The following is a 26264-nucleotide window of genomic DNA, read 5'->3' as shown; positions in this document are numbered from 1 at the left end:
ATTATCTTCAAGTACGCACTAATCCTCCAATCAGATTTGCAGAATGGAGTGATGATGAAAACCTATACTGCACGGCTTATATATCACTACCTGCGTCTTGTGTGTTCTATGTCACACGCCAAGTTTGCTTGAAGATAAATACGATATCACGCGCGCGCTTGTGGAAATACGGAGAATAAAGCGCGTCTGCGTCTTCGGCCTGGTTGGATATGGGATGCAGAAGCGCTGTTTTTATCCGTATTCGACTAGCGCTTGTGTGATAATATCCTGAGGCACTAAGGTACAAAAAAAGTATATATCTTTTTATCTTTCACACAAGTATTCCTAAGAATGCTTCCACCAAAATGACTCAATATAAATTCCCTGTCCCTACCAGTTTATATAGTCCAGGGGTTAAGTCCTTCTGAATTGACAGTGCAAATGAAATTGATAGCATAATATTTCACGGCCTGGAATGTCTCTGATAAATATTTTTGCGTACCAGTAAGGGCATAAATGATCCCTTGGCAACTTTAAAAATTCATCACAGATTTCTACAAACTAAAAGGACAGGACTGAGATTATTCCTTTATAAAAGTTGTGGTTAGGAGAGTTTGCTAAAGGAATACTTGATTTGTTGATTTGATTTGATTTGATTTGAATTTATTCGGATAAAAACATGTAAAAAATACAAACACAACAACAGGAGAAAAGACGATGAAATAAGATAAACCAAATAAAAAAATATGGCACAAAAATATCCAAGGATAACCCAATAAATCCAATATTATTTCCATTGGGGTCCAAAACCTTCGGCAACAACATCAGAAAGAAAGGGAAGTAACAAAAGAGACACAGGAAGAGACATGGCAAACAAGCAAGAAAACACAAAATAAATAATGTATAAAAAAAAAAAAAAAAATGTTGACATTTCAGGAAGATTTACAAATATGCACTGCTTTTGTCTAGACAGAACTCTTAATGTACACATTATTTAAAAAAAGTTGTGTATGAGAAAAGATTCCATTTTCTAAAGGAATACTTGGTTTTTCATATTTCAATGTTACAAGCTTAGAAAGATTTACAAATAAACAACAGCTTAGAACTTAAAACAGCCAAGAACTGACTCCGCGGTAATACAGTTAATTACGATCCTTTAAGCTAAAGTAGTAGTCCCAGCCTATTTCTATACCTTCCGCCCAGGTAATAGTTAATAAGCAGGACAGTTCTTTTCAGAACTGAGAAGTCTCCCGAACACCCGAACAGTCTACTCCGCGGTAGTAGAATTAAGCAAGACAGTTCTCTAAGAACAAACTCTACCTGGCAAGTAGATACACACATGGTGTTAACGCAAACCAAATATATATTGATACCTCACTATGCAATGCCTCAAATCCTATATAATGTACATATTGCTTTAAAAAATTGTGGATGAGAGATGATTCTTTTTACTTTGGTTGTTCATATTTCATTGCTAAAATTTCAGGCGGATTTACAAATATACAACAGCTTAGACTAGACCCAACTCTTAATGTACCTTTACTTATTAGATCAATTTTTCAAGGAAGTAGCTCGTACCTATATACATTTTTCCCAGGCCAAGCACCTCTCTTTTGTCAGCAGGGAAGTTAGCTCTTGAACAATCTCAGTCTTGATCATTTTTTTTTTTACCTGTTTAACTGGAAGTGTCTATGACGTCAATGTAAATCTGTAAAGGCTACTTGTGACGTACAGTATGATGGATCTGTAAGCCACACGTCATTAGCAAACATTACCAGATTCTGGAAATCCAGGGGCTTCGACGTCTGCCTTTCTGCTCGATAGGTTTTTTTTCGTTTGGGGGACCTCAAACAGGTTGACAAAGATTGACAAAAGTCCTCAATCATACCCCACAAAAAAACGGAGAAAAAATAGTGACAGCTGGAGAAACTAAAGCGTCTGGTTGTAGAGGAAATTAAATTGGAATCGGCAACTACTTAGAAATCCTCAACAAGTTATTGCTCAAAATAATGAAAAGGGAGAAATTGTTTTATATAAAAAAAAAATGCTTTTAGTCATTTTTCCTTTTCACAGAAATCCAACTTAGTTCATAATCAAAACCTAAAGACACTCATTTTGCTTCACAATAAATCATTGCTTTTCATGCAAGTTTGAAGCAAAACCTGTAATGACCTTTTAAAGCCATTGGACACTTTCGGAACAGAAAAAAACCTAAAAGTTCACAGATTTACAAATAACTTACAGTGTTTACAGAAGGCAAAGGTGAAAGACCTCTCTTGAAATATTATTCCATGAAATGCTTTACTTTTTGAGAAAACATTAAAACAATATCGATTCTCGATATCGAGAATTACAGATTTATTTCAAACACATGTCATGACTCCGATGAACATAAATTTTCACAGGTTTGTTATTTCATACATAAGTTGTGATACACAAAGTGTGGGCCTTGGACAATACTGTTTACCGAAAGTGTCCAATGGCTTTAAACAGTAACTTTAAACAAGTCTTGGGTTTCGTTCTTGAAGGGGCACAGCAGTTTTTATCTGGTAAGGGGCACTTCTATGAGAACTATTAAATTATATTGGAACTTTGCAAAGGGCACCACAGCAAAAGCACAGAGCCCCTCGACATTTGCTGTGGGAGACGTGGGTTATTCCGAGGTCTGCCTTTATATATTAAAAACAAACTCCCACACATGCAATTATACTTTTTTCTTCAGAATGAATATATCTTGAGCTAGATTTACTTACGCTGATATTGAGGGCCTTCTGATTCCACCAGCTCGACGTTTGACCGAAGCACAAAGCAGGAGATCAGAAAAGAGAAATAACCATCGGTCTTTCCTGGCACCTTTTTGCTGTAATGAGAAGACATAATGAGCTTTCAGTAAAAAATAATAATTATTTCTTATAACGTGCATTTCACAAAAATGATTCAATGCGCTTTGCTCATTGGACAGTTACATTCCTTTAATCTTTCTAAGCCCACTGGGGAGTGTAAAGCCCTGAGTTGCTGTGGCTTTTTCAAACACAATATCAACCTATACCCTCGCAGGTTTCCATTTATACCCCTGGGTGAGGAGAAGCAATTATGGTTAAGCATCTTGCTCAAAGACACATGCGTCACGACCGGGATTCAAACCCACACTCTGAAGATTCAACCTATACCCTCGCAGGTTTCCATTTATACCCCTGGGTGAGGAGAAGCAATTATGGTTAAGCATCTTGCTCAAAGACACAAGCGTTACGACCGGGATTCAAACCCACACTCAGCAGACTCAACCACTAGAACTTAATTCGATGCTCTTGAATTGGATGCTCATAACATAGAGCTATATATAAGAACCAGAGGGCGCACGAGTGATGCTTCGTGCACAAACGCCACGGGACCGCAAGATGACAAGCGCGTCATTCTGCACGCGCGTTGAATATGAAATACACAAAATGGCCGCACAAACACACGCTGTGAGATGCCAGTTTTGTCAACTTAGAAAATGGCCGCCTGCGCGCATGCCGTGGCGCGTGTATAGGCCAGTGCGCCCTCTAGTTCTTATATATAGCTCTATGGCTCATAACCACTCAACCATGACACCCTACATGTATGTATACAAGTCTTCATCTCTATCATTTAAATAATAATAAAATAATAGTTTGGGGGGCTAATCATCCTTATTCGCAGCCAAGAGCTGAACTGCGAAGGACGGGGCTACAACGACTTCGATAAACAGGCATGCAAGGGCGCCTTTGGCAGCCAGCCACATCAACCCATTATGATCACGGAGCACAGCCAAGATCGTAAGTGTTTGCTTTTCCCGCAAAAGCCCTCGTGGCACAGCAGAGAACCAATACACAACTCAACTCACATATGGCCCTGGCCGGGAATCGAACCAGGGTCACCTTGGTGAGAGGTGAGCACTTTACGGCAAGCCAACCATGCAACATGCCTATAAAGTTTAAGATTTAGATGTGGGAGGAAAACCCCAGAGACTTATTCCAGGGAAAACCCAAGCAGTCGGGTAGGGACTGAATACCCAATCCTAATAGTGCCCCCGCGAGATCTAAGGAAACGCAACCAAATTTTGAACTGACATTTTTTCACAGGTTAGCATTATTGTATACATCTACATTTGTAACGGAATAACACAAATGAACTGTTAAAAAAAATAAAAAGGTTATACTTTGCCTTTTAACGCAAAAACTTACATCAATGACCCCTAACTGGCGAATGAACTTCCTATGAGGTGATACCAGCTCTACATGTCCATCGATCATTCCCTCCAGGCCTCGTAACGCCTGCTCGTCCTTGATGGCCTTGTCTGCGACGTTCTTGCTCTCATCGATGGCCGTGGCTAGGGTCTTGACCGTGTTGAGAGCCTGCTGTAGACTCTCCTGATCAGGGTGGTCTTCTGGGGTTTTGTCTATCAACTCCTGAGAGAAGAACACATCAAGAAATAAAAACAATTAATTCATTTTTAATAAACTTATTTATGCAAACGTTTATCATGATTTGAACTGTGAAGTTAATACATTTTAAGCATGTAAGCTTCTTATCCACCTCTTTAACCATTTGCAGACCACAGTGGTCACAATTGGCTGCAAGATCTAATCTACTTCCACTCATCTAAAAATGTCAAAGTAAAGGTCATGACCTGAATTGACATTTTCCAATTTTTCCCATGTTAACTATGTTTTTTTCATGTTAACATGTTTTTTCCAAAAACACAATTTCTGATTTAGAGTATTTTTCAAACACCTTTACAAGAAATAATTGTTTCCAAAAATCACCAACAAAACCATTACTTTGCATGAGGTGATCATCAAAATAAATGGTCTCTAAAGAAAAGAATTATGCTAAAACTGGTTTCAGCGTGGTTTACACTGCATTCATTTGGCTGTGTACAAACAATTAGACTAATAGAAAGACAACTCCAGGTTCTGATGGTCAAGATAAATGCCCCCCTCCCTGCCAGCCAAGGTAAACAAAATCCTCAACATACAAAATCAAATTACCAAATGAAAAAAAGATTAAGATCAAAATGAATACACCAAGAATCATATCACAACAACACTCGATCTAATCTTGGAGTTGTAGTATTCTGCAATGTTATTAATACAATGGTCATCAGCGCAAGCCTGAAGAACAACCCGACATTTTGATCTCAGATTAAAGCATCTGCGTGGAAGAAAAATCCATGGCTTGGCATACTGATTGAGATCAACTTCTATCCCCAGATGCAGTCTGGCACCTTTTTTTATTTCTAAATTTTTGAGGAGGGAGGGGGGGGGGTGGAGGAGATTTTGCTGCCCATACAGTCAAGTATTTGCTCTTGACAAGTAACTCATTTTGAACATTGTTTACATTGGTAGCTGGAGGCAAACACTGAATCTGGTAGGGGGGGGTGATAAGAAATTGTTATCTGATGAAACAGGAATCTGTGCCATTGAAAAATAAGGGGGGTACAACAAAAAAAGACTGTCTGCTTTTTACTCAGGGATTTACATTTCCTCATCATGTGGGTTCCAGAGTCTTCTTAAAGGTACTGGACACGTTTGGTAATTGTCAAAATCCAGTATTCTCAATTGGTGTATCTTATTATATATGCATCAAATAATAAGTCCGCGAAAAATTTGGACTCAATTGACTATCGAAGATGCAAAGGAATAATGAAAGAAAAACACACCCTTGTTGCAAATTTTTGTTTTTATGTTTTTATGCTAACAATTATTTTGAGTAGTTACCAATAGTGTCCACAGTGCCTTCAACGGGGACTGAAACTAAATACTCCCCATGCAGTCCCGTAATGTTGAATCGCGACCCCATTCAGAACTCCGCTATCATGAAAAGCAACAACATGACTATTTACATAAATTGAGCCGAGGGATCTCCACAGAGTTCCCCCTTCTTTTGTTCCACTTGAGTTCAGTCCATAGTGACGGAACTTTGTAAACTCCGCTTCTACTAGATCGTATTGCGAGGGCTTCATCATCTATAAAAAGCTTCTGCATTTCCTCTCTCTGATTAGGGATAACAGCTTAATATCAACAAGGAGTGTTTTTGTTTGCTTAGGATAAATCGTTTGCATGGCAACGGCTGAAGAAGAAAAATCTCCATCTGAAATGCTGTTCTTCTGTTTCCACGGTGACTGCAAGACTCTAGAAAGGAACCAGCTGGTGAGGATGTTATGGCCAAACTACGGCCGTCTTTGGAATTCATTGTCCTCATGGAAAAACAATCGGAGGGATTCTTGGCTAGCACATTTAGAAAAACTGCACTTTTGAAATTTGAAACACTCGTTTTTTTGTTTTAAAACCTAGGGGCATATTGCCTTCAAATCTCGTAAAATGCTGCTGGTAAGAAATCACTCCTTAATCTTTTCAAGAGTTGTTCATTCGAAAGAACACCTTCAGTGTTTTAAAACCCAGTAACTTTACCTCTTAAAATATATTTAACCAGCAGAACATACAGTCCGCCATTTTGTGTAGTTACAAATTATGTTGTACAAAATAGCTGACCGTGTACTGTCAAGAAATTACACAAAAAAAACACACTCAATCTCAAGTAATACTTATGTGAATCAATATGTTCTACTTTGAAAATGCTCTCCAACCATATTCACTTTAAAGAAAGGCACCTTTGATAGCCCAATGCGTCCAATCCACAGGCTAGGTGCCCCCTTTAGCTCACATCTGGTGGCTGAAAAGGAATTCAGATTTCAGAATTGTCATTGCTGGTTAAATTGAAGATGATCTCCATCTTGCCACCAATTCCAGATTACATACGCATATTAAATATTTTCTCAAATAAATCAGCATCAGACCAGACGATATGTTTCCAAGGATGGATATATGTTATGTCTCTCTACAAGTACAAGGTCAAGCAAGGACATAAAGGCAAGGCCACTTTCTTACTTTGGTCTTGGCCTCGATCATTTTGAATAATGTGTTCAAGCTTCACCTGAAGACCTATTTTTTTAACAATGATATTCTGTAAATGTTTCCTTGATTGAAACATTACAGCGTTTCTATGACGTTTTATTATTGAAACATTATACTGCTCTTTTTGTCACTTTTTTTTCCCTTTTTTCTTTAACACCGATGGTTTAGCTCCCTGTGTTTTTAAAATATATTTTTGATCCCCTCTAGCACGGTACCCATTTGTGGAGAGAAACAATTATGACCAAGTGCCTTGCTCAAGGACACAAGTATAACCAATGATCAGGCCAGGATTCCAACCCACATTCTGTGAACCACAGAACCCGAGACCACTAGGCCACGACACCTCATACAGGCCTGTTACTTCATGGAGGCAATGAAGGCGATTGTCTCCATGCCCACTGGTCATTGCCTTGGTGCCCTTTAAATGCTCCAGCAAAAATTTACAATGACCTCACAGGGTGCCCTTTACCAAAGAGAAACAGCCTTGGTGCCCTTGCCTTTTCAAAAACGAAGCATATAGGCCCTGCCTACACATGTATATCTCACCCAAAGTGAGAAATAAACGGGAAAGTATAAACTCCAAAACATGTACATGAAAATGTGAACGTTTCAGGGTATGCAACTAAAGGAGCTTTGACTGCATCGGTTGAAAATCAAGCACTTCTGACGTTCACTGGTTCACCGAGAGTTCAATGCCTTTATGTAACAAGATGATGCACATTAACAGACCTCTCCAGCAGATTACTGGTGATTGCTTCATATTGGAGGAATATAAATCATGAGTGGGAACGCGGATTTAAGTCCGTAGTAAAAAAAGAGTTGATTATCCTTGTGAAAGTGATGCGCTCATAGTCCTCCTACTATTCCATCTGATAAACTCAAAATCGTTCTGGCAGATGACCTTTTTTTTCCCTCTCTGAAATCTTCCAAGGTTTTTGTCAAAGAATGCAAATTGCAAAATCTTGACATTTTGTGTGGCCTACATAAATGAATAGTGTGTGGGCAGACCATATGAATGTACTTTGTTTGGGCAAATAAAGTGCTTAAAGATGCACAATCCAAGCATTTGAAAAAAAATCCTCAAAGAAATCTGAAAAATACCAAAATTTACAGTTTGACATACATTCAGGCCTATGAATATAAACACTAAATGACATATTTTACATAGCGCCCTCTTTTAACTCAAGAAGGTCAGGTTGTGTCACATGGTTAAACATTCGCTCGTCCCCAGCGACTTGCCTTAACCAAAGGCCCTGGGATTGGCAAAAAGTATTATGCACGCTCATTGGTAAAGGCAAGGCGATGCTCCGTCCCATCATGCATCACACTCACACTGCACGCATGACGTACTTCCTGAACAAGAATCTGTGCAAGCTGATTAGCTCATTCCAAGCGGTTCTGGATAGACTGGCCGCTAAGGCCAAGCGAAGTTTAAACATGGGTACCCAATCTCCTCTCAGCCTATCAGAATGGATAAACTGTCCCAAGTATTTCTGATTTTTAGGGTTGAACAATGAGTTGACTAGAGTGGGATTCGAACCAACGACCTACGGATTAACGTGTCGGCGCAAGTATTTCTGAATACATTTTTTAAATCTACCCTATATACTTGGTTTGCGGTAATACCGTAAGACCATGTGTATATTGGTAATACCGCAAACCAAATATATAATGATACCCTACCATGCGATGCCTCAAATCATAAACAAATCAACCTTATGTTTAAAAAAACCTATGTTAATATATATATAAAAAAAAAGAAACAAAAGTCTAGGCAAAGTATTAAAAGAGGGGAGTGAAATGATTGTTTGATAAGACATTAAGTGAGTCTCAATTAAAGACCAAGTGAAGAGGTTTTTGACATCTCAACATCAAGGCAAGGACATGTCACTTCTTATCACCTAGGCTCGAGATCTTAACCACAAGCTGATGCCAACTTATTTTATACTTCTCAAAATACGTTGTTTGCACGCTATTGACTCTGTACAGCATATTTTTAGTATTATTATTAAACCCATTATACACTTTCGGAACAGAACAAAAAAAAAGTTCACAGATTTACAAATAACTTACAGGGTTTACAGAAGGTAATGGTAAAAGACTTCTCTTGAAATATTATTCCATGAAATGCTTTACTTTTTGAGAAAACACTAAAACAATTATCAATTCTCGACATCGAGAATTACTGATTCATAGTAAACACATGTCATGACATGGCGAAACGCGCGGAAACAAGGGTGGGTTTTCCCGTTATTTTCTCCCGACTCCGATGACCGATTGAGCCTAAATTTTCACAGGTTTATTATTTCATATATAAGTTGTGATACACGAAGTGTGGGCCTTGGACAATACTGTTTACCGAAAGTGTCCACTGGCTTTAATTCATTTTATCAAAGAATGCAAAAGAAAGATCACATTTTCCTTTTAACTGTTAACTCCTTGAGTCGGACTATTTTAGCGATAAGCATGACTGGGTTCTTTAAATGTCCATTACAAAACATAACAGACCTATGGCTTCATCTAGAAGTCAGCCTTAATCCCGGTTCATACTTCCTGCGAATGCGAATGCAATACGAATTTTGACGTCACAAATTCGCAACAAATAATTTGCATCGGTTGAAATGTGCTCAACTCCTGCGGAAGATACTCTGCGAAAACAGCCATATGTGACGTGAAAAAATCGCTTTGCATTTGCATTCGCAGGAAGTATTAACCAGGCCATATTCTGAGTATCTTTGACCTGCATACATAGAAGCAAGAGAATGGAATCAACAATGGATGGGTTGTAATACACATCATTGACCAATGGAAAAGTGCACTCAGCCAATGGTAGCTCTTCACGCGTGCACAATTCATCAAATATGGCAGCCGATGACGCCTATTGCAATCCATCTATTGCACCAAAAATATGTTTTAAACTCTGATCTTACTTTGAGCAGTAATTCATATCTTGGAATTCTCTGAATAGGTTGAATGATGAGGTCGTCTAGATTCAATCTCTCCTTGTGCTCCTTAGTTCTCTCCTGCAACATCAAATTAAAAAGTTACATATACTGTAATTATTCAAAAATCCGAAAATCTTCTTGAGCTCAACTGCTCAACCTTTATCTGGCCCATACTCTTTCACTGTATTCTTGAATACGCAAAATGTGAATTTCTAAATACCAGGGCTCATAATTAACACTGGACACAGGCCCGAGGCCAGTGTTTTTAGTGTCCAGCCAGTAAACTTATTTATTAATTTTTTATGCAAGTCCTGAATGCCTGAAGGCCACTTCAAGGTGTGGGCTACAATCAATTTTTTTCCCGGGGGCTGTTTCCACCTACTCCTGGGGCTAAAACAGGGTTACTCCCTGTACAGTCCATACGGATGTAGGCTTGGGTATCTTCCATCAGAAGCCTGGCTGGTAGAGCAGAAAGCACTACCTCCCCAACTTTTACAAAGCAATCACGGTTAAGTGTCTTGCTTAAGGACACAATTGTGACTCAAACCCACACTCTGCTAATCAAACACCAGTGCTCTTAACCGCTACGCCATGACACGCCACAATGACCAGACTAGACACAGCTGCTGTAATACCTCACCTCATCTTTAACTTTTAAAAACTTATGTTCAAATGTTGGCTTTGAGTCTGATAAGTCTAATGTCTCTACACAGTTTTCCTTTATATTCCTTGTTCATTTTGTTCTTTACATTTGATGAAGACGCTAAGTTCCATACAAGTTGTTCATGTTTTTTTTTCTTCACTTCAAACTTTCAATGACCTTTCAAATAAAACACTTCTGAACAACAACTTGTTGTGACAATCCTTCTTGAAATTAATTTTTTAACAAGAGCAGGGAAAAAAGAAAAAAAAAACCAATCCAGCAAATGGAAGATGAACAGTTCGAAAGCGAAGATGAACAGTTGGAAAAGTACAGCGCCCATTACGGCAAATACATTCACACATGTTACTTCTGATGGTGAAGACGTTAGTGTACTTCAGCATGCTAATCAATCAAATTACTAAAAACACTTGGAAAGAAACCCCCCACCCCATCAATGGCTAACGCACTTTAAGATAAAAACCTTTTATTAAGGTTCAAAGAAACTTGGAAGAAAAACACAAACTGTCCACTTTCCAAAGTCAAAGTGGAAGTCAAAGGTCACTGATGTGGAAGCCTTTGTCTTGAGTAACGATGTTGTGCTTCACGATGGCCACTCTGATCCCTCGAGGGCCCTCATTCCTCAAAAGAGATTTACACATAGACTTTGTCACAAATACCAGTTAGGATAAGGTGCTAGCTGGTCTAGCTATTACCGATCAAGTTTGATCGCTACCTAGACCAGCATGCACCTCATTCAACAGTAAGCGCTTGCGCATTGGGTATTTGCAAAAAGGTGTATGGTGCAACCGCAAAACCTTACCCGATTCTACTCCCACCTTGCAAACTTGAAAATCCTACAGGACATTGCAGAAACACAAACCCTGCAAGTCTGATATCTTAAAAACTTACAAAATGACATACTTTCATTTTGGGATGATCTTTTGTGCAAACTACCGCAGATGAGACCTTTCCTAATATAAATTCTTCTGATGTGTACTGAGGTTTTAAGAAACCCTCAGGAACTCCTGATTAATAATTGGATGGTTCTTCAAATCTTCAATCCATTGAGAATGAAGGAAGCAGCTTTCTGTTTAATGTGGCTGCACTTCCAGAGACACTTCAGAGACATTTCAGAGAAGGGAAATAATTAATGAGAATCGTCTTCAGCCTGGCACTATGCAATGATATATTTACCTCAAGAAACTTGTAGAAAGCTGGCTTGGCGGAGGCTTTGCTGATTAATTCTTTGGCACGATTGAAGTTATTGGTGAAGGCAGTGTATGTGTCAAGTACAGGCTGCTTTGCCATCTGGAATGAAAAAACGTGGACAAAAGATTGATGATTATCCAATAACTGAAAAATTATTTGCACTTGGTGTCTAGCTAAAGTAGGACTATACAAATACAAGCACAAATTAAGTTAAATACAGGGATGGTGCAGCTACATAAATCTAAAAAAGTTAGAGCCTTGGATTTTGGATTCTTTGATTGAGTTACTTAGAATTCAAGATACAACCCACAAAAAAATATCTTTGGAAACCTTGTTCACAAATTATGCATTTTTAAAGACAACCTGATGGGCTATTATTATAATAAATAAAATTAAAATAAATTTGAAAAAAACCATGTCTGAGAACATTAAAAAGTATCCTTTTGTTTTCGTTTATATAAAAAAGGGAGGGGTTGGCCTAATAAAAAATAATAATAAGCTGGCATTTATAGAGCCCCATTTTCCAAAGATTGCAAAGCGCTAGGATGTGTCTAACGCAAGTCCAAAAAAACAAAATCAAAGATGGCCCCAAACCACTATTGACAAAACAAGTCTGGAGCACTTTTAGTCTAACCAACTACCTCCCATGGTCTAACTAACTGGTACCCATGGATTGTTGGTAACTGGGCTCATCATTCTGGGTTTGGCCACAGTTCGCTCATTATATTAACCAGCAGTGATACCCTAATGACCTACTTTTACAACCCCGTTCACCGCCCCTTCAGAGGAAGGATTTTAAATAAAAGATACCAGTTAGCCAGCATTAAAGCACTCTGCTTAAGATCAATTGTTTACTTCTACAGTGATAAACAAAACAAACTTATATTGTCTAATTTATTACCGCTCTTTGACAGATTTATTGAAAGAGCACAGTTATTCTGACACAACTTTAATTACTTTGTTTTAAAAGTTACACCTTATCATAACATAAATATTATCAATGGAACAATAGCTTAGATGGATTTCCTCTTATAAACTTGAGCTGGGCCGAATTCATGGCTCTGCATGCTTACCATAAGCAAAGAATCCGTGCTTACGGAAGCAGGAAAATTGGTGCTTACGGAAGCGTATTTCACAGGTTAGCAGGAAACTTTTGCTAGTGTGCAAGATGTTGCTAGGCATTCTTCACTTACATAGCTTGTGCAAGAATTAAGCGCTTGCCTTGTAAGCTGAAATGGTGATTGTAACTAAGGGCAGAATTCAGCAATAAGCAGAGCCATGAAATGAGACCCCGGTGCTAACCCTCTGCTCATGTAACAATGCTTGTTTAAAGGTGTCCATTTTGTTTTATTTGAATGCTAAATTCTTGAGCTCTTCAAAGTGAATAAAATCACAGGTCATTCCTATTACCAGTGTTGTTTAACAAACTAACTAACAGCTAACTGTGACAAGAAAGCCGTCATAAACATAAGAAATTATCATCACAGCATTGTTAGATTCTTTACTGTTACCAGTGTTGTTTAACAAACTAACTAACAGCTAACTGTGACAAGAAAGCCGTCATAAACCTAAGAAATTATCATCACAGCATTATTAGATTCTTTACTGTTATCAGAGGTGGGGAAATAAAGGCTTAGATACCGTTTCCAAGCAACCGTGGAAAGCGCTGCTAGCTGGAAAAGCAATACCGAGTTGTGATTAGCTATGCAGGTGTGTTTAGGGTACAACAACTTCAGATTAAAAGGGAACATTTACACAGGACATTCAGGTGGAATCAGGGCCCTGGTTCTCTGGCTATTTGCTGAACGCTCTAACAATCTATCTCACTCAATCTTGGCTGTTTGAGGGCAATTAGCTGCTAAATGTTCCATTTATATTCCAAAGCAATGTGTGTTTCTTTCTCTTCGTTTGAAAGTGAACAATCAAAACTTCTTCTTTATTCTTAAGGATTCCTGTTTCAAGAAAATTTGGAAGTAGGAACAAAAATCTGGAGGGATATGTCCGTGCATGAAGAGTAATCTGTAGTTGGAATACACAATCTGAGAGATGTTACTGACAGTAACACTTCTCATATTCAAATTTGGGGGCATAAACAAATTATATCTTTTTTGATGACCCGATTACTTCAAAATGAAATGAATCTCAAAATGCATACTATCAAAAGCATGAGACGAAAATTATTTTCATGACATTGTTTTACTCATTTCCCAAAAAACTACAGCACCTCAGCACGTAGTATTTTCAGGGAAGCTTTCTACTATCATTATCTTCAAACTGTGTAAGTTTAGTGTAAATCTGTGGACATTGTGTTTTTTGTCCTACAAATAATACATACACCCTTTAAAAGGCACTGGACACCTTTGGTAATTGTCAAAGACTCAACTGGTCATCGAACCTACAAGAGAATAATACAAGAAGAAACAGCCCTGTTGCACAAATTTGTGTGCTTTCAATGCCCAACAAATATTTTAGCAGATGAGTGAGAAATTACCTCTTTCTCAAAAACTATGTTACTTCAGAGGGAGCCGTTTCTCACAATGTTTTATACTATCAACAGCTCTCCGTTGCTAATTACCTACTAAGTTTTTTACGCTAACAGTTATTGTGAGTAATTACCGATAGTGTCCAGTGCCTTTAAACAAAAACCCAAGAGGTACATGTACCCTGAAGAGCATCCCCTTCCTCCCTCAACACCATTTAGATTCAGAGAAGAGTCAAGTTTAAATTTAGAATTGAAGAACGGATTAGAGGATGCTATAATGATTGATGACAGGGTTCCAGCTAAGGAAGGCACCCGCAAGGTAACAGCGATGTTGATAAACGAGACGCTCCAATCTGTACCATCTTTTAAAGACAGTGGACACTATTGGTAATTGTCAAAGACTAGTCTTCACAGTTGGTGCATCTCAACATATGCATAAAATATCAAACCTGTGAAAATTTCAGCTCAATCGGTAGTGGCGGTTGCAAGATAATAATGAAAGAAAAAAACACCCTTGTCACACGAAGTTGTGTGCTTTCTGATTCTTGATTTCGAGACCTCAAATTCTAAACTTGAGGTCTCGAAATCAAATTCGTGGAAAATAACTTCTTTCTCGAAAACTACGTCACTTCAGAGGGAGTGGTTTCTCACAATGTTTTATACCATAAACCTTTCCCCATTACTCGTAATCAAGAAAGGTTTTATGATGATAATTATTTTGAGTAATTACCAATAGTGTCCACTGCCTTTAAACAAAATCCAGCAGGCCGTAGAATATGAGGCTTTAAGGGTTTGGGTTTTTTTTTGTACGGCACAAAACACAAGCGTCCACAGATTTACATTAAACTTGCAAGGTTTAATGATAATGATGGTAGAAAGCTTCCATTAATTAAAATAGTACTTGCTGAGGTGCTGTAATTTTTTTTAAATGAGTAAAGTAGTTTTCAAAACAAAAAACTGTGTACACCTGTAGCATTTCGCATTATGCACTGGAGGTTTATTGACTTCTATAGACCCCATTGTGCAATGCGGATCGCACCTCCAAACAATGCGCATCATTTTGGAAGTAAAATCTTTTGTGCATGATTTAGACTCCCAAAATGACAGACAGGATAGGTGCGGGTAAGTGTGCTGGGCGTCGTGCAATGGGTCTATAATCAGGGCCCAATTTTATAGAGCTGCTTAAGCACAAAAAGTAGCTAAGCAAAATAAAATGTTGCTAACCAGAATAAGGTTACCAGCCAAACTAGCATGTCACATGTACAATTTGTTACTGGTATCTAGCTCAATTATGCTCAGCAGACAATTTTTAAGCGATATTTTCTGCTTAAGCAGCTCTATGAAATTGGGCCCATAGCTCTGATCTAAGCAGAGTCTTGGCTCAACTCTGTTTAGGTCTTGGCGTAACTGTGTATACGTGAAATGACCTTTGACCTCATGACCTTACCGATGCACTGATGATGTCACCAATCTTCTGCGTGTCGTGCCAGTGGTTGATGCGCATCTTGAGTTGCTGAAGCAAGTTCTCGTGAGTGTTGAGTATCTCTGGGAGTTTGTAGAACATGACGTCTACCGTTCCAGGATCACCGCACAGGTGAGCGTACTCCGGGCTCTTCAGCTTCCTCATGTAGCCCTAAGAGGGAAAGAGAAATAGAGGGAGGAAATTGAGGATAAAGAGTTGTTATAAAAATACTTCATAAGAGTTTAAGGGCCAGTCACACTGCATCGATAACGAAAGCGATAACGATCGCGACGCAAAGAGAGCGCTTTCTATTGGTTTAATTGCTCCGCACATAAAACACAGACGCTTATTCAACCAATCAAGGGCGTGCATTGTTAGCGTGATTGTTATCGTTTTCATTATCGCGATCGAGGGCATGCATTGTTAACGTGATCGTTATCGTTTTCATGAACATCGGGCTGCAGTGTGACTGGCCCTTTAGTTCGGGCTAGCCTAAAAGTCTAACGTCACAGTGTTGCAGCTAGACTAATAGTGATGGGCTCTAAGTCCAATTTAAGGGTGAGTGGTTCAACACAATTCTTCATATTTAAGACATGTTAGATATGGGGCCGTCATTGTTGAAGTGCAATATGGGGAATTCTGTGCTGGGCAGCAAAGTGTATTTGGTCAGAGTGCTGGGCAAAATGTGTTGGTTCTCTGTGCAGGCCCGCCCAGCATACCCACCGTGGCTACAACGCTGAACGTCACTTGTGAATAATGCCAGGTACCAGCCTTACCGGATGCTGCAAAGTGCACCTTTGACCTCGCATTCATTTCACACAAAGATTTGCAGTCAATTCCCACGTACATAGTGCAATGAATAACTACATAACAATTTGAGAGATTTATTTTATTTATTTTTTTGAGGGGGGGGGGGGGGCACTGATCATTTTCCCTGGGTTGACTTTGACTTTGAAATGAGGACACTGCCTTTAAGCATAAGATACAATCCCAGCCCCGAGTTACTCAATGCTTGATTAAAACAAAAAAGTAAGGCATAACTGTAGCAGCAGTTTTGCCAACATCCTACATGTTGTACCTTATCTTTATTTGCATAAAATACAATCAACGAAAGTTTGCCAAAAAAAAAACCCCCAAAAAAAACCCACCAAATAGCTCCCTTGAAGGGTATAGCAACCTTATGTTTTACTGTGTATGCTAAAAAGTGTGTTACCACCTAAGGCAGAGGCAGCAGACATGGTGGTTTATTTTTATTTTTTTTATTTTTAAATTCTGACTTGGGTTACACAGGAGCAGACAGAAACCCCTTGCGGCCACCTTCAGCATAATAACATCAGTATGCTAAATATAGCATCTTGACCGAATCAATGTGACTTCCCAATTAAGAATTTATTCACAATTATGAACATTTCTGGCAGTGAACGCATAATCTGATTTGGGTTTGGACGGAGAGAAGCCCTTATTTAAAAACCTTGCAGGGGCAAATGTTTCTAAATTTAATTTATTAATATCACAACTATTTATTGATATCATAAAGAAGTGCTCCATAATGGTCTCGGGCTCTAAAAGGAGTTTTAGGTTAAAGCAATCGCACAACATCGGTAAACAGTATTGTCCAAAGGCCCACACTTCGTGTATCACAACATATAAAACAACAAACCTGTGAAAAATTTAGGCTCAATCGGTCATCGGAGTCGGGAGAAAATAACGGGAAAACCCACCCTTAAAATAAATCTGTTATTCCCAATACCGAGAATTGATAACTGTTTTATTATTTTCTAAAAAAGTAAAGCATTTCATGGAATAATACTTCAAGGGAAGTCTTTCACCATTACCTTCTGTAAACCCTGTAAGTTATTTGTAAGTCTGTGAACTTTTAATTTTTGTTCTGTTCAGAAAGTGTCCAATGGCTTTAAAACATAATTCCCTGACGTTGTTCTAATAAATATGTGATTTATTTTTTTTTTTTTTTCTGCCTTTGCAGCTGAAGTATTTCCTTATATGACGAGCTATATATTCTCACATTTTTTGTCTTCTTCCAAAACTTGAGGACTAATGAAGCTGAAACTTCTACAAGTAAATTATATTACATACATGTACAATGTACATCTTCATTCACAGTGAGTAGGGATTCATGTCATGGCCAAAAACAATGTGATCTACAAAACCGAACCCCCTTTAAAAGTACACGTGTGCAGAAAAGCCCCAAGAAGTCACTCAATTTTGTTCAAACTTTCATCTCGATCGTCGTCAGTCCGTCCTTTGTAAACCTCACCTAAACAAAATATCCACCAGGGGGTTCGTGGGAAGAAAATCCCTGGGGAAATCTAGCAGGATTTTCTTGCTCCCAGAATACCAGGGGATTGATGACTGACAGGACAAACCTCTACTCATGGCAGCAACCAGCGTTAGTAATCAGCGTGTAACAGCAATACTGTTTTGATTACACTACTAATGTCATTTGTCACATGCATGAATCGCAGTTCACAATTACCCTCTGTACGACTTCTTAAAGCCCCTTTTCACACGAGAGCAAATTAGCAAGGGTCCCTTGCTAAATTGTAGCATGGTTGTACAATTTTACAAAATGTACCTAGTGTGAAAGGACAAACAGTTTTTTCTACTGTCCAAGTTTCTTGCAAAATCTTGTCAAACATTGCTACATTTTACAACCATGCTAAAAATATGCAAGGGACGCCAGTTAAATTGCTGTCAGGTGAATAGCACTTAAGAACACCTTTTTAACAAACTTTTGAACACAGTGTGAGGTTTAAATCAAATTAGGGACAAAAGGGAGAAAGTGCAATCTCTGTGTTCACTCTGTAATATCTGTGTACAAATCGAGAGCAAACAACTTTAATTAATCCCCAATGTGAATTAAGATTGAGTACATTGTACTGGTGTGTTTAGTAATTTATACATTCACGCCTGGAATTTCATCTTTGAAAGGGCAAGGCCTTTTTTTATTTTGCAAAGGGCGCGTCCATTGGAAAATCTTTAAAAAACACATCATTCCTTGCCTATGAAGTTTGATATCTAAAGAAGCATTGCAGGCTTAGAATAACGTTATAATAACCCTTTCACCATTGACGAAATGGGATAGATTTCTGGTAGCGATTTTGACTTAATTTTATTTTGTTTAAATACGATGGAAAACTTTGAAGGGGCACCAAGGCCAAGATCAGGGGCATTGGAAGCCATGGTCTCCATAGCCTGTGTGTAATCCGACCCGTGTACATTGTACAACTTATAAGATTTATATTGAGCACCAGTATGTATTGATTGTGTTATGAATTATTAGCACCTCTGTGGCATGCGCGCCAACAGGCGTATGGCTACGAGCGCCGAACATCCTTTCAGGAAGTGTTTGAAATGAGGCAAGTTGAAACTTCCATTGTTGAACAGAGAATATGAAGGCAACTCAAGCCCGGTTCATACTTCCTGCGGAATGCGTTGCAAATTTTGACGTCACTTTCGTCACAGGGCTATTTTTGCTACGAACGTTTCACATGGGCTCATCACATCTCAACTCTTCCAAAAAATTCATTGCGAAATAGTTTGTGACGCAAAACTCGCATTCACATTTGCTGGAAGTATGAACCGAGCTTTAAGTCTGCTTGAACACATCACTGAAATGAAACATATGAAGTGCACTTTTCGGAACCTGTCTCATGGGAAGTCGTTAATAAATTAGGCACTTGGGTTCTGGAGCTGACATTTCTCAATCTATCCTTCCTTTAAGCTGTTTCAGTCTACAATGTACTAAATGTGAATGGTAGCAACTCAAGCATTCATGGCCCAAGCTGAACCACAACGTCATACTGAAAACCCACAGGGAAAGCACACCTTGCAATCTATTGCAGGCCGTTTTACCAAGATGGTTGGTAGCATGGCGTTGGGGGTGAACAGAAAATAATCATGCATTCGTCCTAGCCTTACATGCCTTAGGGCTCGCGTATCCTGCCTTTAGATTAGAAAAACACATCTATTTGGTCAATGACTTATGAGGCTGCAGCACATTGCCCATTTATCCGACATGACTTTAATGAATCCAACAGCCCCACAAAATTGGTGAATCCACAATCCACGATGAAGAAGATGCTCTCGCTAAGATGAGGGGCGGCCATGTTTTCTTAACCCTCAATTATCAAGTGAACAGACTGATTGGACAGGGCCTCACGGCTGTGGGACCGAATTCAGACAAATCATCATCTGACCCACAGGCTTTTTCTTTCACATCATGCGTCAGAAAGCTCCCTGATAAAATGGAAGGAAAAAAGTCGACCACCGATTTATTGTCACTGTGTGATGACATTTCGAAGGTGAAATCTTTAACATGAATGAGCGCTGGTGAATACATTGCTTTCCAATGTTTAGTGTTCACCTACAAGACTAAACAATCATGGAGGAAGAAAATACAATACAGAGTATTTGGAATGAGTTATTGGGACTTCAACAAGCTGGTCAACTTCAAAACATCATTCAAAAATTAACATTCACGTCCATTTTGAAAAGGATTTTACAAAGAAAGCTTGCCAAAAGCATTGCACATTAAAGGAACACGTTGCCTTGGATCGGTCGAGTTGGTCTTTGAAAAGCGTTTTGTAACCGTTTGTTATAAAATGCATATGGTTGGAAAGATGTTGTAAAAGTAGAATACAATGATCTACACAAATATGCCTCGAAATTGCGTGGTTTTCTTTTTACCTCGTCCAATAACACGGTCGGCCATTTATGGGACTCAAAATTTTGACTCCCATAAATGGCCGACCGTGATAGTTAGCGACGTAAAAAGAAAACCGTACAGTTTTGAATGATACTAGTGTGGATCATTATATTCTACTTTTACAACATCTTTCTAACCATATGCATTTCACAACAAACGGTTTCAAACGCTTTTTATAGACCAACTCGTCCGATCCAAGGCAACGTGTTCCTTTAAAATGTGTATATTGTTTTTAAATGGAAAAGGCCTTGTTCTTTTTAAAAAGAATACTTCCTGGGCAGACATATTGGCAAACTGCCCCTATATCTTGTGGCAATAACTGTCACAAAATACCTAGACTGGTACCCTGTCTTTATCCGCAAGGATATAAAGACAGGTACTTGCTTTCCGGAACCAGTGATTTCATTGGATACACTCATTTCATTGGATAAATGTGACCCACTCTGTGAAAATGAGTCACATGTCGCCCAATGCAATATTAAGTTATGGACAGTTTAATGTGGAAAATGTAGTTAAAAAAAAGAAGATCTTTAGTTGCATGGTTATCCTTTAGAACACTTACTTTTAGGCAATAAAGCTATGAATACAACAATTTTGTGATCATACTTATGTCTACTTTGTATCCTTTTGCACACAATGGTAGTTTAAAATATCATTTTACTTGTAATTCGTTTTTCACAAAAAATTGTGTAGTGGCTAATTTCAAATGGGAGTAACTCAGCAACGCGATACACCCCAAAGCTTAGACATATACCAAATCAATGCTGCTGATGTGTTCGGGCCAGCCATGCATATAACTCAATTCTTGAAATTGCCTACATCTGACTCATTTTCACAGAGCGGGTCACAAATGTGCAGTGACAGAAGTTTTCCATATCTGTGTTTTGATTGGTCCGAGGTGACGTTTGGCAGCTGCACATTCGGTTGGCAGCATTATGAATGTAGGTGAAAGGTGATTATGGACGGGGATTGACCTAGACTTGATTCAAAAGCCTCAAAGTGTGATGTCAGATCTTTAGGCAAGAGTATATTTAAGTAGCACAAACTGCACGAGGGCGCTCTTTGAGTGGCCAATAAAACACTCACATTAATAGTAGTACTAGTGACCTCATCAAATCCATTCTAGACTTTGAACGCACAATGCTTGTTGACATTAAATGCAACATATATCGACACTTGATACAAATAATAAAAACAATCAATTTAAAATCTCTGCAGCAAAGCAGGATTCTAAATATGACTGTTCCTCCTCCGTTACCTGCTCGGCCCCCAAAAAACTACAGTAGTCCCAGCCAATTTTCTACCTTCTCCCAGGTAGTACCGTAGTTAAAAAGCGGGACAGTTCTTTTCAGAACTGAGTCTCCCAAATTCCAAAAATCTACTCCGCGGTGGTAGACTATAAAGCAAAACACTTCTCTTAAGAACAAAATCTACCTGGCAAGAAGGTGCACACATGGTGTTCAGGCATGGAATTTCATATTTTGCAAAGGGCACTTCCATTGGAAAGACTGTTAAGTGAATGGGAAACTTTTGAAGGGACACAAGGTTAAGACCAGGGGCAACGGACTCCGTGGCCTGCATTTAATTCCACGCCTGGGTGTTACTGGGAAAAAAAACCTATTAAATATTCCCATCAAAAACTTCGCGTAAAGATCACACCGATAATGACATATTGTATACCATACTTGAGACCACTTAAAACAAACTCTCAAGCCATTCCTTTCAAAGAATGCCAGAACAACTCTGAGCTCCAGGCTTTTCGTCTCTTCCCGAAAACCCTATCTCGGAAGGTCACATAAGGCCAAGTAAAAAATAATACCAGTTAATTGTCCGCGTTTTTCCAAAAAGAAGATGAGATTTTTTGTTTGTTTTCCTTCTTCTTTCAAAGGTGGCCGTCAAGCATTGTTATTTGAAATGGCCAACAATTCTTAAGTTTAAAGTCACCACTTACTTTATGTTACTAGTTCTCAAAAGATTCGTAAGTTAAATGAGAAGTACACCGAAAACCTTTCTTTAAAAAAAAAAAAAAAAGGGGGATGCAGCCTCAAAAAAGGATGAGGGAGGAGACGATCAACGGGTATTTTTTTAATCTGGCCTAATACCAGGAAGACTGACCACTTCATATTTCATAATAGGGTCTATTAAAAAAAAACTACTGAGAGAATTCTTGTTACCACTGGGGCCGAATTAATCTTCATAAAAATGGTTGACACAGTGCCAAAACAGTTTTTCTTTTTATTATTCAAATTTTCACTATTTAACTTTGGAGGGTGTTAGAGGATGTTTCAAGATTATCGTGGGTGGGTCAACAGCGGTTATGCAAACACGGATTGGGGTCTAAGGGTTATCGTTATCAGATAGTCTCGGCTCTTTGGCTCCCATCCAACACTTTACTGAACATATTTATATAAAATTATGAGGGGGTGGGTTGAAATGAGGGAATGAAATTGTTGGGTTTGGAATTAGTTTACTTCTATAATAAGATACAAAAGTGTAGACCAATCCGGTCTACTAGAGATTGAGTAACTTTGGTTGCATTTAGTTTACTGTTTTTTTGTAGCGATGCGATGGGATAGATAAGTTTATTAGACAGTGACTAAGCCTTGTTCCAATTTTCCGCTGCAATGTGGAAAGTTAACTGACTGGCTGTGGTGTAATTCTACCATGCATTCTCACCTGGACTAAAATTCCGCAACAGTTAATTCACAGTTCGAACTTGCAATCACATTTGACCTATGCAGGATATGACGTGCCTTTGACATAGTTTGGGTGCGCTGAATTTTCGCGTTTTACAGCGTGGTCGCGATAGGTTTACAGCGCGGAGCTGTTCCCATTGGACTTTTTAGCGGGTCTTATAAGTTACCGTGGCGGGAGTCTTCCATGTACTCTTTCGGCCTGTTGGTTTTACATCACGGTCGGCGTAAGTTGACAGGGAGGTCAGTTTAATATGTGTCCCTATTGAATTGAATTTGTTCATTCTATAGAAAAAAAACGCGGTACTTAATTTAACCAAAGTGTTTAACGGGAACACGGCAAAAGTAACCAGCTGCAACAATAGACAGATCCATTTGGCTCCGCCCACGGCGCACGTGTGAACAAGAACATGTGACCCTTTCCAGTACCATTCTGCACAACTCTGCCGCGCGCGCCAAGCACACGCATGTCGGACCTTATTTTGTCAGACTTTTGGTTGCGCAGTGGGCTGTGATTGGTCAGTGCGCAATGGGGCAGAGCTTAATGGATCAGTCTATTTCAAAAGTGTTCTGTGACTACAAATGACTCTGTGATAAAGTGGTCTGTTGGAGGGGTGGATAAGAGCACTGGGCACAAGCTCTGGTGTTTTTTTTTCCGCAGACTGTAGCTTTGAATACCACTTATTGGTGAATTTCGGTGTTCAATCCTAAATAAAGCATGCAAACATTTCAATTCAACTTGGGGGGAAAACAATGAGAAGGTTTACAGCGTACATTTACTTACTCGGACTGAAACATCTCCAGAGTCACAACCCAAGCTAAATTTGACCTCCATCCAGCGCCCCCCCCCCCCCCCCCCCAACAAAATCAAATCTCTGAACAACCAAAACATCCAATGCGCCTACTGGCTACTACAATAGAGACCTACTAAAAAAATTCCCTTGACCCTAAGCCTCTATAACTACATCCCCCAGGTCCAGCAATTGGCCATAATGCCCTGTTGATCCCCTCAATCCCAATCCATAAGCCCCACATGTCACACGTAAGACCCCTCTGACAAATGACTCTGGTTTGAACAACCTGAAAAAAACACAACCCCAGGTACATCATGTACCAGTTTTGTTTTTCTGCACCCCGAAATTGACTCTGTCGTTATGCATTTCATTGGTGTCATTTTGTTTTCTAAATCATATTCAAAAAGGGAATCCTTAAAAAAAGTTTTTTTCTTTTTCTTTTTCTTTTTTCTGCACTCTGAAATTGCCACTGTCGTAGCACTTTTCAAATTTGTGATTTTTTTTCTTCTTCTAAATCGATTCAAAAAAGGGAATCCTTAAAAAAAAAAAAAAATGGAACATTTTGGAGAGCAATTTTTGTTTCTGCACTCTGAAATTGTCACTGTCGTAGTGCTGTTCAATAGTGAACTTTGTTTTCTAAGTTGGTTCAAAAAAGGAAATCCGAACATTTGTTATTGCCATTCTAAGCGATTTTTTTGTGCACTCCGAAGATGCCACTATGTGTGGTGTTTTTTTCAATGGTGATTTTTGTTTCTTTATAAATCAATTCAAAAGAGGGAATCCTCAAAATAAACTCAGGAAATTTTTAGAGGATGGCAATTCTAAACAGCAGAAAAAGAAATACACCCCCCCCCCATCGTGGTGGTTACCAGGCAAGCAGAAGGCTCCTGACATTGATGGCCCGGTACTCGGTCATGCTGCTGCAAATACATCGGCTCAAGAGTCTCCCTTGTTGAGTAGCAACTTATAAACTTGGATCAAACGATCAAGTAAGACAGGATGCTTTGGCCGGACTGTTATGATTCTTATTGCAAATAATTAGCTTGGTTTCATATGGTTGACAAACTCAATCAGATTATACCGTCTTGAAGAGAATGGGACACTGCTGCCTAGAAAAGATTTGATTCTTAGCAACGAGCAGATGCAAATACAAAAGGGAAAGTTTGTGGGTGTTATAACCTTTGGAAAAAGTGGTTAATTATTTTAGTGTTTTTTTTTTTTTTTTTAATAGACTCTTCTTGGGTTGAAATGTCAGGCCTTTTACTATTTGTTTGCATTTGCTACAGCTTCTGTAAAGTTACCACATCATTTGCTTGCAAAAACTCATCCTTAAAAAAATTGTTAATTGTCAAAATTCTTCATGTTTTTTAAACTAACATTTGTGTAAGCCTCAAACACCGCTAAAAGCCACTTTAAGTCTGAGGCAACAAAAGACCGAGTATAAGAATTTGAAGTCCTCTCGTAAAAAAAAATTTATTATTTCAGTTTGGCACAGCATAAGTGCAAGGCCTAATTCATATTTTATTTTCTCATGCACACAACACGTTTTCTCATGCACCCAACAAATGTATGGTTTTTGTTTTGAAACATCAAAACTACCCAAGTAAAAGAAATAAACAAATAAATGTTTTCCAAGTGGCCAATCCCATCCCTGCAGGACCTAACCAAATTAATTCTGTTCATGTTTTTTTGGGGTTTTTTTTTCTTGTTTTCTTCTTCATACACCCACAGCCGGCAACACCAACCCCTACTGAAAAAAGTGATAGCCCATTCAAACTAAACAACAACTAAAATACACAAGTTCTGTGGAAGCTGGATTGTACATTGTTATCGCTCTTACAACAACAAAACCAGACACACACACACAGGAACACAATTCAAAAAGGAAACAAGAAAATTGTTTTAAAAAACTCACATTGACAAGGGTTTCCAGCGAGTACACGTAGAACTGTTCCGTCTCCAACAGAGTCTGCATGATATGAAGTTTGATATCCTGTGGGAAACAAAGAAAACATTTCGTCATAACCATTATCCCCAAAACAACTGTCTCTAAAACTCCAATTGCGCTAACTTTCACCAGCTGAGAACGGTACAGTTTTTCCTTCTAGTAAAGGCTCCAATTCGATTTGTATCTTCTTATATGCTTGAGTGGAAACATAAATAGAGATAGTACATGTCATCTCAAGGGAGAATGACACTTTACAATGGAGTGAAAGGAACTGTTACACAAGGGGTCTGGAGCTCGCAAAGATTTCACTTAGGTTTCAGGAAGGTCATGCAGAGAAGCAAGACATGCAGTCTGGAGATTTCACAGGAAGCCATTTATAACAGGAGTTAACTTTGCTTTAAACCTGAGCTGTACATAAAGAGAGAGGGAAAGGGGGGGGGGGAGG

General features: G+C 38.8%; 1 protein-coding gene across 1 annotated transcript in view; it reads right to left on the bottom strand.

The window, feature by feature from the left end:
* LOC117293805 (rho guanine nucleotide exchange factor 17-like) overlaps window positions 1-26018 on the bottom strand; it is a 48020-nt gene extending 22002 nt beyond the window's left edge. Inside the window, exons 1-6 of the mRNA XM_033776250.1 lie at window positions 25787-26018; window positions 15644-15829; window positions 11700-11813; window positions 9848-9940; window positions 4185-4409; window positions 2733-2839 (exon numbers count right to left, since the gene is read on the bottom strand). Coding sequence (XP_033632141.1) covers window positions 2733-2839; window positions 4185-4409; window positions 9848-9940; window positions 11700-11813; window positions 15644-15829; window positions 25787-25900 — 839 coding nt within the window. The 5' untranslated portion in view covers window positions 25901-26018. The remainder of the gene's footprint in view (window positions 1-2732; window positions 2840-4184; window positions 4410-9847; window positions 9941-11699; window positions 11814-15643; window positions 15830-25786) is intronic.
* Between the last annotated feature and the right edge of the window lie 246 nt (window positions 26019-26264).

The sequence above is a fragment of the Asterias rubens genome, chromosome 8, assembly GCF_902459465.1.
Source record: "Asterias rubens chromosome 8, eAstRub1.3, whole genome shotgun sequence".
Classification (NCBI taxonomy): domain Eukaryota; kingdom Metazoa; phylum Echinodermata; class Asteroidea; order Forcipulatida; family Asteriidae; genus Asterias; species Asterias rubens.
Note: the sequence above shows the minus strand (reverse complement) of the source record. Positions and strands in the feature narration are given on the sequence as shown.